Source organism: Sinocyclocheilus grahami, unplaced genomic scaffold (assembly GCF_001515645.1).
Source record: "Sinocyclocheilus grahami isolate Dianchi unplaced genomic scaffold, SAMN03320097.WGS_v1.1 scaffold754.1, whole genome shotgun sequence".
Classification (NCBI taxonomy): domain Eukaryota; kingdom Metazoa; phylum Chordata; class Actinopteri; order Cypriniformes; family Cyprinidae; genus Sinocyclocheilus; species Sinocyclocheilus grahami.
In genome coordinates, this window is record NW_015505933.1 from 115,235 (window position 1) to 132,572 (window position 17,338).

Sequence of the window (17,338 nt, forward strand, 5' to 3'; positions counted from 1 at the left end):
AACAGATAGCAGAACATTAGAACATTACATTATAAAATAGCTATTTAAAGCATTAAAATAACTAAATTAAAAGTTAAAATCACTGAATTAAAAATGAAAATAAATAATAAAGAAAATTACTTTTTTAACTGCTATAAGAAACGCACATTAACTCTTTTGAACTTAGTAATTACTGTGTCTAGCTTACATTTGATTTACCTATTACAATAGTCCCTTTACAGTTACTGCTATCATAAAAATACACTTATACAGTATGTAGGTTTAAAATTCTACAAAAGACACATTTAATGTCCAACAACAAATATTTTAGCAAAATGTATATTTTACTCAGAATTATTGCGCTCCTATTCGATTGGGCTCAGTCTGTTTAGTGCGCATGCACGCCTCGCCCACTCCTGACAGCAAAATGGATATGTTTGTGTGACTTTCTCACATTTACAGATGAAAAAATATACCTGTGACATGTCAGTTATGCACTGAGGAAAACACAACGTCTCAAATGCATTAAATAGTACAGAAATATTCACTGTTTGCGATGGTGGATCGATTTGATCCATGATCGACATTAAGAGCTGCTTAAAAATAAACGTGCACAAATTAGTGAGATTGTGTGAACTTAATTTATCATTTATGGAACCGCTTTAGCCCCAATTGATTTGTTAGGTTATTTCACGTCAGGTTTTGGACTTTAATCTCAGTTTTTTCTCGGGTCTCCGTGGTGTTGTGGTTCGTCATATTCACGCAGCAGCAGTGATGAGAGAGCGCGCTTGAGAAACAGTTTAGAGAGGAGAAATCAATCTACATATAAAGTATTGGTCACTTTCTAAACAATAAAAGTATAGCCCATCCACTAGTAATTATATATTAATAAATCGGCTTTTACCGATGCAAATATGTTAGAAATGATGCAAATGCCAACTTGTAGCCGATGCACTTTTTAACTTTTTATGCCGATGCACCGAGCGAATCGGGGAATCTTCCCATCCCTACTATATACAATAAAGTATGAGCTTCAGAGCACGCAGATGAAATGCGGTCATTTTATCTTATTTTTGGAGCCTGCTGTTTGTGAACGCAGTTCTGGGAGTTAATTATAATGAAGAACTTTGGCAGGACCTTGCTCAAGCAATTTAGAGAATGACAGAACTAGCATTTCAGATGCTGTGCCATGAGATGGGTCATTTGGTTGGTCCAGTTTTATACTGTCCCTTTGCAAAGTCTCGTCTTTTTTGATGCTCATTAAGGAATTTATTCGGTAAAAGTGTTTCCATCGTAGTTTATGCGTATGTTTTCTTACTGGAAAACATTTTTTTTATCTGACTTAGTTGAGCGCATGCATTTTTTTTATGCGCATTTTTAGAAATTATGCACATCTTGGCGTTTCCATCCAGCATTTTTTAATGCGATATCCCAAAATGCACATAAAAATAGGTGGATTGAAACATAAATAACAAGAAATGTTTCTTGAGCAAAAAATCTGCATATTAGAATGATTTCTGAAGGATCATGTGACACTGAAGACTGGAGTAATGATGCTGAAAATCACAGGAAAAAATTGCATTTTAGTGCTGGGCGGTATACCGGTTCATACCGAATACCGGTGTTTATTTTTGTTATGATATGAATTTTTAAAATACCGCAATAACGGTGTATGTCACTTAAACAACGTTCGGAACGCGACACTGTTTGAAAGGGGTCCGTTTTCACTGTCGCACGGTGAGTTGAAGGAACAGCTGTGTGTGTTACTAATGGCGCTTTTCCACTGCATTGTACGGCAAGGTATGGCTCGGTACGGTTCACTTTTGGGGAGTTGCAAAACACCTCAATTTTATCTATGATTTCCGCGATGCAGAAAATGTGTACGGAATCGCGGAATCCAGTCATATAAATGGAATTTACTGTATGACGCGGAATGCCAATAGATTGTTTTAGTCATCAGAAAAGAATTAATGAGGAATTATGACAGGTTATGCTATTACACATACATTTCTAACATGTAAATTATTGAAGCCAAATACTTACATTTCCCCAAGCTGTTTAGCTGTAGTACAGTATTCATAGGCTTAATCATGAAGCATACAGTGGCCCCACTTTTAACTCTCTCTTTATATTACACTTATTGTAGATGGATGCACAGAGGAAGACAAGAGTAAGAAGTGCAGTGTGGGAGTACTACACTCAACCAACACCAGGGAAGGCGGTTTTTGTCAGAGCCCTTGTTATTCTTAATTTTGACATTAATTTTCATTTTTACACCAGACATGTATATCGGTTCAAAATATCGGTCATTGGTCTACTTGATCTGTAATAATCTGTATCGGCATCGGCCCTGAAAAACGCATATCGGTCGACCCGTAATGCTCACAGACTGGTGCGCTGCTTTTAAATGCTGTCCACCTGCTTAGAAATACCTGATCTGACATTTAGATGAGATGCTGGATTATTTTGTCATAATTCACACTAGAGTATATTAGTTATACTTTGCATTAATTGTGAGAATCTTAGGTTTAACCTTGTTTTATGTATGCTAATCTATGGCACAATTGCTCACCAGGCTAATTAATAAATAAAAGATGTTTTACTAGGAAGCATCAGCGTCTAGAGCAGCACTTTCAGCTCCAGAGCTGATCAAGGTTTCAGAGTCTGTCATTTTCAAGTGTGTGGTTCAGTGAAGAGTGTGTGGATGTTCAAAACCAAGTAAATGAAGCACAAATAAATACTGAAAGCATATTCACTTAACAATTGTTTTATATCTCTGAACACCTTTGCTGTTCAAAAGTTTTGAGCTGTAATATTATTATTTTTTTTTTTAAAGAAGTCTTGTATGCTCACCAAGGCAAAATTTATTAGATCAAAAATAAAACTAAAGTAAAAGCATTTAAATGTGTGAAAGATTATACCAGTTTAAAAAACTGTTTTCTATTTTAATACTTTTTAAAATGTATTTTATTTATGTGATGGCAAAGCTGAGTTTTCATTACTTCAGTCTTCAGTGTCACATGATCCTTCAGAAATTATTCTAATATGCTGATTTGGTGCTCAAGAAACATTTATTATTATCAATATTGAAAACAGTTGTGCTGCAAAAGATCTTAATGACCCAAAACGGTAGTTTACATTTATTACACTTTGTGTAATATTACTCTGGCATCAAACTATTTTAAAACTGCGGTCAGGAGGTTACTGGTATTTTAACCACAAAAAATTACTCCATCTTTAATTATATACTTCAGTTAAATTATAGCACATGGCATTATTTGTAATAATATTGGCCTACTTATTTTATACCTACTAGGTTTAGTCTACTTTGTGAAATACTAGCATTATTGAATTATAGTTTATTAGAAATGTTTATTTCTAAGAGCATAAAAAGCATATCTAGTAAGGCTGTGTATCACCAGCAAAGCCACGATACGTATCACGATACAGAGGATACGATACATATCACGATACGGACTGCACTGAATTTCACCTCAGCAGAATTTAGTAAAACAGCTATTTATTAAACACTGCATACTATAGTGCCATTTCTGATTATTGGCAGAGCAGGCAGTTGACCTCTGCATTATAAAGAACCTCCATAACTGTACCACAGTACAATATAGGTAATGGCATATGTTTCATGTTTACATTGTGCACTCCCCACCAGGTACAATATTCAGATTTTTTTGCATTGTTTTTAAGCCCATAAATAATAATGGACTCGTTCTAATAAATTTGTATTGTAATGTACTCATTCTAATATATTTAAAAAAAATCATATTTACGTTACTGGTAGGTTATCATTGTACAAATTAACACACTCTCTACGTTTAAAAAATAAAAATTAGAAGAGTTCTAAACTAATGCGCTGTCTTCTGTATCTAACGCACACACACGCTCAGTCACTCACACAGATCACGTTGCGGCTGCACTCAGACATTCAAGAACAAACTTTTTAGCACTGCCCCGCAATTTTATCAACTAAATAGCTTAATCGCTCAAGAGCTACATTATCTTTCTCAACAAGGAACTGGTAACATCATTGTTTCCAAAGGAATTAAAGCCACAGCTTCACTGTTAATAGAGAAATGCGGCAAAACAGTGGTAATTCAAACATACACAGCCCCCCCCACCCCACCTCTCTCTCTCTCTCTCTCTCTCTCTCTCTCATAAATGAACACTTGATGAATTTCACTTTTCTGAGAACAGAATATTGAAGTGGAGATCGCTAAACTGCAAGCTAAAACTAAAACCGGTGTTTCAGAAAGCGAGCACGTTTATCCACAGTGGAGAGAGAGCGCGTGCACACATGGTTGCCAGGTTGACAAAGATAAGTAGCACACTTAGTGGATATTTCCGTATTGCGCAAGTGGGAAGTTCTGTTTCGGGGATTACGTCTCTTTACATCAGGCAACCCAGTTGTGTTCCTCTGCGGCCAGATTAAACCTTGTTATAGCCTATATATTATGCTCTATTCATTATTTTTTAGAAACCTCACACTTTTCTGCTCAATTTTAAACGTTGTTCTTGTATTCAAATTAAGCGCGGTCCACTGCTGCACACGTGCCACAATATCGATACAGGGCCAGCTGTATCGATACTCGTATCGTCAAATCTCTGTGACGATACATCGTCGTATCAAACACAGCACTAATATCTAGTCAAAGGAAGAGGAAATAAAGATCTCTCCAGATCACCCACTGATGGCAATTTGTTTTCATACAGATGTACAAATATCTTTTTCATTGCATCCAAGAACTCGATTTATTTCAGGCAACGCATTCTTGATTCTTCCGTTCTCTCTCTCTCTTATGCTGATGCACTTATTTGGTACATAATGGCATTTTTCATGACTATACTAACCAATGGCTTGGTAATAAACATTTTCTCGTCCCCGGATCGTAGTGTGGCCTCCCTAGCTCTGTGTTGTGACCTGGCGGGTATGGCAGAACAGTGTAGGCTGTGTTATCCCGAGCTGGAGGAAAGTGTCCCGCTCCCTATGGCTCACTCTGAACAATAGCCTTCTCATCTCATCAGTTGCAAAAAAACACTTCGATGAATGACTCAGTTAGTTGTGAATGTAAAACTAATATTGTCCTGTTTGTCATCTGTTCCGACTGCTTTGGTATCATACGCTTATAGGCTTACAGAGGCGTGCTGTTGGGAAAATTTCCATCCAGAGAGCCACAGTCATTCAAATCGCTGTTTGTTTGGAGGCGAGTGGCTGTATGGTACGCCAACATTGAGTGGTCTGATTCCTCTTGATTGATGCAATAAATCAACCCAACTGTAAATTAAGCTTAATGTCCTTGGTGCTGTAAGCATCTTTTTGTGGAAACTATTCCTGTTATTTGTGTGAGGGGAAAAGTGTGATACTTTAATGACAGTAAAACCACCTTTACAAATTGGACATGTGGAAAAAAAAAATTAGAAGTTGTAAATAAAGCAAATTATTGGAGTATGTTTTGCGAGAAAATACTATTTCAGTTTTTGTTAGTAATAAGAACTCTCTCGACACAGCGAGTGTTTGTATTTTGTGGGCAGGCGGGGATTATGGTAACGTGTTACCCAGTGACGTAGATCGGTAACAGGCAGAAGATTCGAAAATATAACGACTCGTTAAGGTGATTCTGAGTCGACTCTTTCTTTTGAGAGACTATCTTTATTTATCATGCACTTTTTTGATGAACAACTTTGCAGACTGTTTACATTGAAGGATAGCTACCTTACAACCTGCAAAAGAGATATTTTTCGAAAACCCAAATTTGACCTGCTCTTTAATGCCTTATTCTGGTAACAAGTGGAGGGAAACAGGTCAAATCCATGGAATAAGAGAAAACATTTATTTGTTGTGCCTTTGGATGTCAGAATTGGAATGCAAATCATTTTTATAGAATACTGTTGTCAAAGACACCATTTGAAGCTAAACGCAGATGTTTAAATAGACAGACTATGGATGAAATCTGCTATGATTACCCTACTTTTAAAGCATAAATTTGATTAACACAATAGGTCTACATAATATTCACATATGCAGTTCATAGGGAACATGTTGCATTAGCCCTACAGTTACAGCATGAAATACTATTTAAACCTATAACATTTTACTTAACATTTATAACTTGATTTAACTCATCAATTGCGAGTTTGTCAATTCTGAGGAAAAAAGCCATAAGTTTGAAATATAATAAATTTGTATTGTAATGTACTCATTCTAATATATTTTTATAAATCATATTTACATTACTGGTAGGTTATCATTGTACAAATTAACACACTCTCTACGTTTAAAAAATAAAAATTAGAAGAGTTCTAAACTAATGCGCTGTCTTCCGTATCTAACACACACACATGCTCAGTCACTCACACAGATCACGTTGTGGCTGCACTCAGACATTCATGAACAAACTTTTTAGCACTGCCCTGCAATTTTATCAACTAAATAGCTTAATCACTCAAGAGCTACATTATCTTTCTCAACAAGGAACTGGTAACATCGTTGTTTCCGAAGGAATTAAAGCCACAGCTTCACTGTTAATAGAGAAACTCGGCAAAACGGTGGTAATTCATACATGCACAGCCCCCCCCCTCATAAATGAACACTTGATGAATTACACTTTTCTGAGAGCAGAATATTAGTGGAGATCGCTAAACTGCTAGCTAAAACTAAAACCGGTGTTTCAGAAAGCAAACGCGTTTATCCACAGTGGAGAGAGAGTGCGTGCACACATGGTTGACAAAGATAAGTAGCACACTTAGCAGATATTTCCGTATTGCGCAAGTGGTGAAGCTCTGTTTCAGGGATTACATCTCTTTATATCAGGAACCCAGTTGTGTTCCTCTGCGGCCAGATTAAACCTTGTTATAGCCTATATATTATGCTCTATTCATTATTTTTTAGAAACCTCACACATTTCTGCTAAATTTTAAACGTTGTTCTTGTATTCAAATTAAGCGCGGTCCACTGCTGCACACGTGCCACAATATCGATACAGGGCCAGCTTTCAGATGGAGCGGCATTTACTAAACAGAGCCGTAGATCACTTACAAGCTACAGAAAATCACGTTCAAATTCGCAGGCGATTCATTGCCGATTTTGTGTAGCTTGTCAGTTAACTGCTCTGTGTAGTAAATGCCGCTCCTTCTGAAAGCATGTGCTGGAGATTTACTACTAATCACCATAAGCGGCTTTACTGACGAGATGCACATGAAAATCGCATTTGATTTTTTGCACAGCCCTAGGCTCTGCCCACAAAAACGTCATCACTGTTTGCAAACACCAAAATTGTTCTATAATATTAGTTGCACTTTATTTTTTCAGATTGCCCTTTTACAGTGTAATTACGTTATAAGTACTGAGTAATAATGATTAGTCTAACATGTACTGATTTTCAGTTTAGGGTTTTAGTTTTACAATCCACTTATTGTCATTAGTAACAATAACAGCAAAATAATGTCACTAGATACAACTTTTGATTGTAATAATGTATTAGTAAATGCTCAAATAAACAAACTAAGGTTTCTAAATGCTTTAGAAGTATTCTTTGTTGTCATGTTAACTAATGTAGTTATCAAATGGACCCTTGTTATGAAGTGTTACCAACAGAAACTTGACGTAAAATAGGGCAGAGCATTTTCATTTGGCTTTAGTTTTGCTGTGACCCATCATCATTGTTAAATATTTAATTGTGTCATATTGATTGGAGATGCTCCGCTTTGACACACATGGGATAATGCAGTCTATTTTAAACTCATAAAGCTGGAGCTTTTATATGTCAAGTCAGGCGTGTCCTTCATGAAGACATCGTTAGATGATGTGTGTGAAGGTGTTAATGAGAGCAGCAGTTACAGTGAGTAGTGTTACAGTGTCTATTGCGTGAGGAGGATGGTTCGCTGCTTCATCTATCACAGTCTAATCTTTGTGCACAGGGCTCCAGTGTCATGTCTAATGGAGCATGCATGCTAACCGCAAAACTCTTTTGGATGCAGGAAGTGATGCAGCGTGTCAGGCAGAGACACTTACACAGAAACTCTTAGGGATGGGACAAAATAGTTATATATTTCTCTCTCTACAATCTCTAATATATTTTTCTATTTTAATATATATTTTTTAAATATAATTTATTTCTCTGATGTCAAAGCTGTATTTTCAGCAGCCATTACACTCTCAGAAAAAAAGGTACAAAATCTGTCACTGGGGCGGTACCTTTTCAAAAGGCACACCTTTGTACCTAAACAGTCCATATTGGTACCTTAAAGGTACATATTAGTACCTTAAGTGTACATATTAGTACCTAAAAGGTACAAAAGTGCACCTTTTGAAAAAGTACTGCCCCAGTGACCGCTTTTGTACCTTTTTTTCTGAGAGTGTTCAGTCTTCAGTGTCACACGATCCTTCAGAAATCATGCTAATTTGCTGCTCAAGAAAAAATTCTTATTGTTATCAATGCAAAATATTTTTGTGGAATATTTGTTTTCAGGATGCGTTGCTGAATAGAAAGTTCAAAAGAACAGCATTTATTTGAAATCTAAATCTTGTGTAACCTCTACTGTCACTGTAGATCAATATAACGCGTCCTTGCTGAATAAAAGTATTAATTTAAAAAAAAAGTCTTACTGACTCCAGACTTCGTAGTTTTGCCTCTGTTTCTGTTGGCCGCAGGAACTTGTCTAGCAGCTTGTTTTCATGTTTTCAGTCGTGCAGCTGGTGTTCTGATGTTGCCGTAATCATTTAGTATGTGTGCGATGAGAGTTTATTGTAATTGAGAATATGGACCTGGAGACTTAGAGAAATGCCTCATATTTAGGGGGCTGAGAGGATTACATGTATGAAATACATCAGATTACATGTATGGAAAACAAAGCATACAATTTTAAATATGAAAGGCAGTTTTTGTCCCCAAGGAGTGATTTTAAAAGTATTGTGTATGCTAGTCTATTGTTTTTTTTGGACCTGTATATATGTATGTAATTTATTATTATTATTATTATTTATTAACAGATTTGGTTTTATTTCAACATTGTATTATTTAATTTATTTTCCTGTAACATGGATGATTGTCCAGATTTGTGGGTGCCTTTTGAGGATCTAATGGTTGGCAGTGGTTGAAAATTAAAATGGAGTTGCGTCAAACTCCTCTGAGATTAATAATCAACAGCGAATGCCTCATGCATCCTTCCTTATGCTGGGAAGTTATGCATCCTAATTCTCAGAAGATGACATAACTTGCATCACGCATTCCTTGAATGGCCCACGCCGTCCCGTCTGAGGCTGAGAGTAGGTGACAGGAAGAACCGCTTTGCGTGGTCAGTGGGTTAAGATACACAGTGGTGCACCACCAGTTTATGACTCAACATTATGAACTTCTGTTGTCAGTGGTGCTGTTAATACTAGTAGCTTCCTAAATTAACGATAATATCAGATTTTTTTATTTTTGTTGCTGCTGTCTTGGGAGTGACATACCAGTTCGCTGGCCTCGTGCATGCTGGGCTATAAAGCTGTCGATAGATGCTGGGCCACTTTGAGGGATCTTCTCATTAAAGCAGATGATGTTCTTTCCATGCAGCTCCAAGCATGTGGTTCTGCCTGAATGGCTGAGGCGCAGGCCTGTCGTGTGTTTAGAGTTTAGAGCCCTTATGAGTGATAAATGTCTTTTGTAACTACATAAGACTCGACGTATGTCCTCATATGGCGAGGCGTTCAGGCTGGCTTAGCTGTGTCTTGGGTGCTCGCCAAGCCACCAGCGATGCCTCGTAAAGCAGAAGGGACGACAGTTTGACAACATGAAATTTGACACACACTGTTTAGGTTACATTGTTTCTTTAATCTCTTGACTGCTGCATTTAATGGATTCACTGGAGCTCCGCTTGTATACAGATTGTGGTGACGTTTAGATCAAAATCCATAATTTCAGTAGCACATTTATATGTACTCCTATATTGCTACTTTTAAGATGATCATGCTAGTACCATAGCAGTTTTCTGGCCTTTTATTTTATTTTATTTATTAATTTTATTTTTTTATTATTTATGTTATACTTAAATTTACATAAATTAAGCAATACATATTACATTTACATGAATACAGACATAAAAAATATAAAATACATTTACATAAACACGTTTACATAAATTGATTAGTTTATTATTTAATTGTTCATTTTCCTCATTTCCATTCCTGATAAGTTAATCTTTTGAAAATACTAATTTAATAGGCTAACACTTAAATGTTTATAAAATGAAAAATGAATATTTTCATACTATACATTATTCTGTACTAAATTCACTTACACAATAGATCTTAGTTTAGTTTTTTTGTTTTTTCTTCACAAAATGGTATCAAATTCTAACTTTGGCCATAGTGCTTAATTAATCACGATTAATCGCATTTCAAAATAAAAGTTTTTGTTTGCATAATATAGGTATGTGTACTGTGTATATTTATTATGTATATTTAAATACACACACAAGGTATATATTTTGAAAATATCTACATGTATTTACATGTATATATTTATATTCATATAATTTATATATTTAATTAATAAAAAAACATTATTTTTTTTTATATGTGAATGTTTATTTGTTAAATATTAATTGTATATTAATTTGTTATATATTTGAATGTATGTATATATTTATTATATTTCCTTTATATTATTTTATATTTATTAGGGATGCACCAATACTGGTATCGGTATCGGGCCCGATACTGAGCTCCTGTACTCGTACTCGTACTCGTTAAAATGCCCTGATACCAAACGCCGATACCACACAGCATGTGTTAAGTGCCATATTCAGACAATGAAACACCGACAACAGAACAACAGACAGTACACACTCATATTATGTAAACAAAAACTTTTATTTTGGATGCGATTAATCATTTGTCAGCGCTATTTGGCCATAATTCTAAATTGTAATTATATATTATATATGATCATTGTCGGCTTATTTGTATCTGCCAACATTTTAATATTGGTGCATCAATGTCAAGGATTACTTAGCATGGCTGTGCCAGCATCTTTCTCCATTGCCCATTTCAAAGTTTTTTTTTTTTTCAAACCATTGCATAACTAATTCTCTCCATCTCTCTTCACAGTGAAGCCATTCACAACCACCGTGAAGGAGATGCGCCTTCACAGAGATGACTTTGAGATGCTCAAAGTGATTGGCAGGGGAGCCTTCGGAGAGGTAAGGAACCCGGCGAACCCTCTGTGCCTTTTTGGCATGTTTAAAAATCACCTCTGAATCATTGCAGCCTTTGCCATATTGTGTGGTTTGTTTTCGGTATTTCAAAGCTTTGTTTTCATGACCCATTTTGTGTGTCCAATGAAAACCCCAAACTATCAGCAAAGTATTCATGTCCCCCTCAAGCATCTTATCAGCAGCCACAAACCAAACCCCTTCCTCTCATCCGAGTTTCCCTTCTCTCCCCCTGACAATTCCCCGGGGATCTCGGCCTGGCGTTGGACTGCTATTCTTGGGCCGGCACAAATCTAGGCATTTAAGACGGCTCGTTTGTTTTACAGGGGAATGTGCTACTCGTTCCTGCAGTAAAACACTTGGACTATTCACTTCACGCACAGTGCACTTTTCTTTTTCTTCACCACTCTGTTCTCTTCTATCACTGCTACATTTTCCTTTTCTGCTTTTTCCTCTTCCTCCTTTTCACCACAGTGGAATTAGATTGCTCTCAGTGGAAAAACCTATCCCATGTTATGAAAAAAAAAACATGTTATTTAGGCCCTTATATAGTGTTTTTAAGCTTGACTTCAATCAAAACCAACTTTGATTTCAACGCTATCCCACTTTTGGTCTGAATCAGTTTTGCATCATTAAAAATTATGTTTACATGCATGGTTATAATTGAAGTACTGCAACAGTCGGACTCTGGAAGTAAAAATGATATTAATTTTCTCCATAGGTGAATTCATTTTTAAAGATAACTTATAAACTGTTAAAAAAAAACCTAGTGTGAGCTGGTATATCGATTAACAACCTAGTAGCTAAATATTTGTGTTTAACACTGGAATTCCTGGTGAAAATCTGCATTATTCATGATTCTCAGAAATCACCCCCAATTAGAGAAATTCAAATCAGCTCTTTAGTGCCATCCACTTCTGTGAAGCACTACAGATGACATAATCGAGTCACTATATATAATGAACATCTTTTAAATAATGTTTTACATTTCTCTGTTGTTTTTAAATCGGTAGTCATTCACAATTATTTCAAGGAATTGTAGTTCTTGCTGCCATTAAAGGGATAGTTCACCCCCTCTGAGATATGCTAGTCTCGCGGGTTTGTTTATAGGAGCAAAGGAAGCAAAGTTTCCTTACTTTAGCAAAGGAAAACCAGTCTCCTCCTGGCTTATCGACATTTTTCTCTGCAAATCTTCGGTTTGTACTTCTAATTCGTGACCGGCATTTTGTTTTGTTGTCTCTCCACGTTCGTCACTAATCCCGTAACGCCGACGTGCTACGTCATCCACCGGAACGGCTTCCCCGTATGACAGTTGGCGGATGTGATATAAAAGTGTTTATTACGTTTGAAAAATTAACATTTTGACTTTTTCTTTTCATGGATTCACTACAGAAGGCCTTTATTCACCCCCCCCGAGGCACGTTTTATTATGAATGCGCGTGCTTTATTTGAGAACTTGTGGACTGTTCAACTGGCACGGTGGTGCTTCGAGGGTGAGTAAAACGCAAGCCAATTTTCAGTTTTGGGTGAACTAACCCTTTAATTTGTGTTCTGAAGATGAACTAATGTCTTACAGGTTTGTAATGGCATAAGGGTGAGTAATTAGGCTAATGACAGAATTTTAATTTTTGGGTGAATTGTCCCTTTAAATACAGTCTTTTACCTTTGTCTTTTCAAATACTTTTTTGCTTCAAAACCAAGTTAGTACTGTTGTGATTTACCTCGTAGCTGGTTGGTTTGGTTCATGGCTTATAACTCTTAAATCCCTATTGGAAATTAATGGGGAAAGGACTTGTGGAATCAAGGCTGCTAAAGAAGTGGACGGTTGCTCTATTGCACTCTACAGTCTCTATCTGACTGTCCAATTATATATAACACCATGTGTGGTCAGATATTTGAAGAATGAAATGTATATTACATCAATTACACAATGCTTAGCTAGATGTAGTCGGATTAATGTGTGTACTTGCTAAATGATGCCAAGCTCACATTATATAGGTCTGTAAGTCTGACTTCACAAAAAACAGACTAGGAAGATTTCGGCTTTAAAATGACCAATTATTCATTTTAAAAAGATCAATTATAGATTTAGCATGAAACTCAAATTCACAGAAATTGACAGTAAGATAAACCGAATTAGGAGAGAAACATTTTGCTGTGTCACACATTTCTGCTGTGTCGTTACACCTCCCTCGTAAATGAATGTTGTGTCTTTGACTCATTTCCTTGGGAAAATGCATCCAATGTAAAACTTCTGCTTTTTCTTCAGATGAACGGAAGTTAACTCCGCTTAAACAAAAGAATATAGGATGTATCACTTCCTGATTCAGAAGCTGAATAAGACTTTATTTTGGGAGGTCTGTGGTTAAATTTCTGTGTTCACTTGCCTGCTTGGTTTTGTTTTGATTCCACTTAATTCTTACTGTCTCTTAGTTTTAGTTGATGACAAAAACAGGGAAGAGGACGTGCATGTGAACAGATGAAGTGTTCATCTAAGTGCTCTGTACAACCAAGTTCTCCTCCTTACCGTAGATTCCTGTCAGGAATGTCACTTGTGGCACAGGAAGCAGGGCAGGACGGTGCAGCTTCCAGGAAAGGCTCAGGAAACCAGAACCGTCTCTAAGGAGTGACTTTCGTAAAAATAGTGTTTCACTCTGCATGTAATTTGTGCTGTTCATTGTCCCCTCCTCAGCCACCGAGACCTCAATAACCCTTCTTTCTCAGTCCCTTGGCTTTTTTTTGTGAGCGTCACGTGGGTCTAATGATGACTCAGATCTTTGGGGGGGTTTTGCAGTCTTTCTGTTATCATCAAGCCAGGCTATTGTTAGTGTGTGCTGCAGCTTGTGTCGGTTTCAGAGCACTCGGACTCATGTGTGAACATGGTGCTGCTGTTTTGTTCCCTCTCCCAGCCGTTTCCTGTGGTTCTAACGTTGCAGGATGTACTTCCAGATAAATCTCTTGCATTTCCTGTTTATGATTTATGGCATGGTCCCAGCTGAAGGCCTGGAATTTGGGACTACTTAAAAGAATAGTTCACTCAAAAATGCAAATTAACTTTTAAAAAAAATATATTTTTTTAATCTAATGTCACTGCAAGCTTGACTTTTTAACTCCTGGCAAATAACAAAGCAGATGTTCAGCAGAGTGTTCAGGCTGCTCTTTTCTATACAATTAAAATGAGAATGGTTGAGTTACAAAAATAACAAAAAGCAAAATTTTCTGACCGTAAAAGTACCTTTGAAGTGGTGAAAATCGTCTGCCTCATGAAAAAAATTGTTAATATTTGCATCATTTATGATTTATTTTATCCACCCGCGACCAAACCGCAAATAATCAGAACATTTTAAAGCGGTAGAAACAGGTTTCCCCGGTAACAGCTGTACACAAAGCAGCGCTGAGCTCACAAACTCTGCTTTTTCAGGCATATAACATGAAAGATTAAATGAAAATGACATCGAAAATTTTCTAAAGATAGTCTTCCTTCAGAAATACAGTGATATAAAAACACCCGCGCCTTGTTTTGATTTTTAAATGTGCAGTACGTGCTCATGTTTATTCAACAAAGCCTTTTGGAAAATCGGTCAGTTTTGATATTGTGGCGAGCGCCACAAATAAATAAATGTATGGGAAACACATCCCACAGCACAACCACCTGAGCCCAACTTCAGTCTACTCATCACCTTAACTTTAATTGCGTTTGTAGCCGGTGCCATAGCCAGACTGATAAACAAACACTGACCGGAAGTTAACTTCGGGCTGGGCAAAGCGCGTGCACCCGATGAAATCGTAGCTTGAAGCATCAGAATCGGCATCGGTATCGGCCGATCACCATGACAAGAAATCGGTACTCAGTATCGGCTGCAAAAATCCTGATCAGAGCATCCCTAGTAATCTCTAGTTTCCACTAACTGTTGTACACGCATTCACGAGAGAGTGGCGTTCTAGCGGATGACATGTAGCATAAGCTCCATTTTTAAAATGTTTTCTAAATAAATGAAACCATGGAAAACTAAAATGACTTAGTGCTACATATAGGAATCTAATTTGTTCTTGAGTGAATGAGATTTGATAATGTGTGATTTCAAGAGACTGTAAATAAAGCTCTCAAGTCATATAGCTACTTTTATGGTACTTTTTGTCATTTTTGGAGCTTGGCAGTCCATCTTGGAAAAGCAAACATCTGGGTATGTAATGACATGATTGAGTGTATTTGATGACTGCATTTTTATTTTGACTGTCCCATGAAAGACTTTAATGGCACTCCTTGTCCTTTGTGCCTCACCTGATACTCTGAATGATTATTCTGTTGAATAGAACACGAAAGAAAAACATGGAACAGGGAGGGAAATCAAGGAGAACTAGATTGAAGCAGACATTTTTTACATAACGTCACAGTGAGTCACTACAGGGCAGACAAAACCGCCTGTAATGACTGCTACAGAGTGAGAGCTATACGTGTTGAGGATGAGCGCTGATCTCTTTATCTGTTGTATTGAGTGAATCACTCATGTAAAGAATGATTAGGTCAAAGTACCTGGCAAACCCTGTCCTCAATATTGATTTAGAGAAGACGGTGGCTTCTGTTCTCTAAAGGTATACTAACACAATTAAGATGGTTTGCAACTACGGGCTGAAGATTCAGCCCCACACGCTGGCATTTCTCTGGCAGAAGTCCAGCGTTTTGTTATTGCAGGGCTTCTGATGTCTCTAAAGCATCTTGAATAGTGGTATTATTTGCCGTTGGCTTGTCCAGTATCAAATCTGGTATATAACAAAAAGAGAACTGTATTTATCTCAAAGAGCCTATGGATACTGATTTTGCTAGATGTTTTATTGGATTTAAAGCTATGAGACTGTCTAGATCAGTGTTTTCAAGCTTTCACAGGGCTGATAGTTCACCAAAAAATTACAATTCTGTCATTTACTCACCCTTATATTGTTCAAAATGTGTATGTGTATTGTTGAAAACACAAGATGATACTTTGAAGGATGTTGGTAAGCAGACAGTTTTTTTCTTATTCTCCGTACTATGTAAGTCAATGGCTGCCAGCACTCTGATGACCCAAGACTGGTTTGAGAGGGTGTTGGTATAATTCATAGGACTGTTGAAATAAGAGTAAACGATGACCCAATGAAGCAAGTGACAATGTTGCATTCATTTGCCACATGTTTTTAACATTTAACTTAAACATTTATTCATTCATTTATTTAGAATTGTATTGTTTTGTGAATTTTACTGATGGTAAGTAAAGTTATCTAGCTGAATTTGTCGTTTTGGAATTATCAGGTAGAATTGTCTGAAAATTAGAAACCAATTTAATGATCATCTTCCCCATATGCAATAATTTTCTGGTAAAGGTTTTTTGTTTTTATTTTATAATTGTATTATTATTATTTTTTAATTTTATTATTCAATAATGTTTAGGGGGAAAGTGAATATGTGGCAAGTAAAAATCAGAACTATTCATCCAACTGGAGTGAACCAGTATCACAAATTTGTGTTATTGAGCCCTGTATTGTGTTGAGCCTCTGTGTTGCACAATTAAGGCCCAAAGCCAGTTTTAAATTTTACGTTGCATGTTCAGAGTGATGCAACCCCTTCCTTGTCCTCAGGGTTGCACGGTTGCTTAGCACCCGTCTCACTGTATAGATCTGTACATCAGAATCACTGATGAACTCTGACCTTTGATCCCCTAGGACCTTAGCGCTTGTGTACATGTTCTCTCCTATGGACGCGAGTGCATTGGTGACAATTGCATTGCAGTGTCGACTTTGGTCACCCGCTCCTCTCCTTCTCCATGTACCTCCCCTGCATTTTCAATCAGGTCAAGCCGACTGCCTTTGTGGAAACATGTGTCTAAAAAAGGAGAGAGGGAAAGAGGACAGGAGACACCGAGGGAGGAGGAATTGGGGGTTTCTGAGCACTCAGGGTTCGGTTTGTTTTTGTAATGAGGTCAGTTATCTGCTGCGGTTTGGAGCCTTACAGATAAGAAGCATGTGTGTGATTAAGCCTCTGTTTGAGTTTGTCATTAAAGTGGGCCTTTCAGATACTTTGATTCATGCACAAACACACTCCAGAGGACATCAAAGGGGGTCGAAAAGTTGAAAACAGCAGCAGGGCTCATAATTTGCCCTTAGTATGCAAAGTTAG

The 17,338-nt window shown here is 37.0% G+C and overlaps 1 protein-coding gene across 1 annotated transcript in view; it reads left to right on the plus strand.

Moving 5' to 3' along the window:
* The window catches only part of cdc42bpb (CDC42 binding protein kinase beta (DMPK-like)), a 97,927-nt gene that overhangs the window by 32,615 nt on the left and 47,974 nt on the right, over positions 1 to 17,338 (plus strand). Inside the window, exon 2 of the mRNA XM_016245370.1 lies at positions 11,084 to 11,175. Coding sequence (XP_016100856.1) covers positions 11,084 to 11,175 — 92 coding nt within the window. The remainder of the gene's footprint in view (positions 1 to 11,083; positions 11,176 to 17,338) is intronic.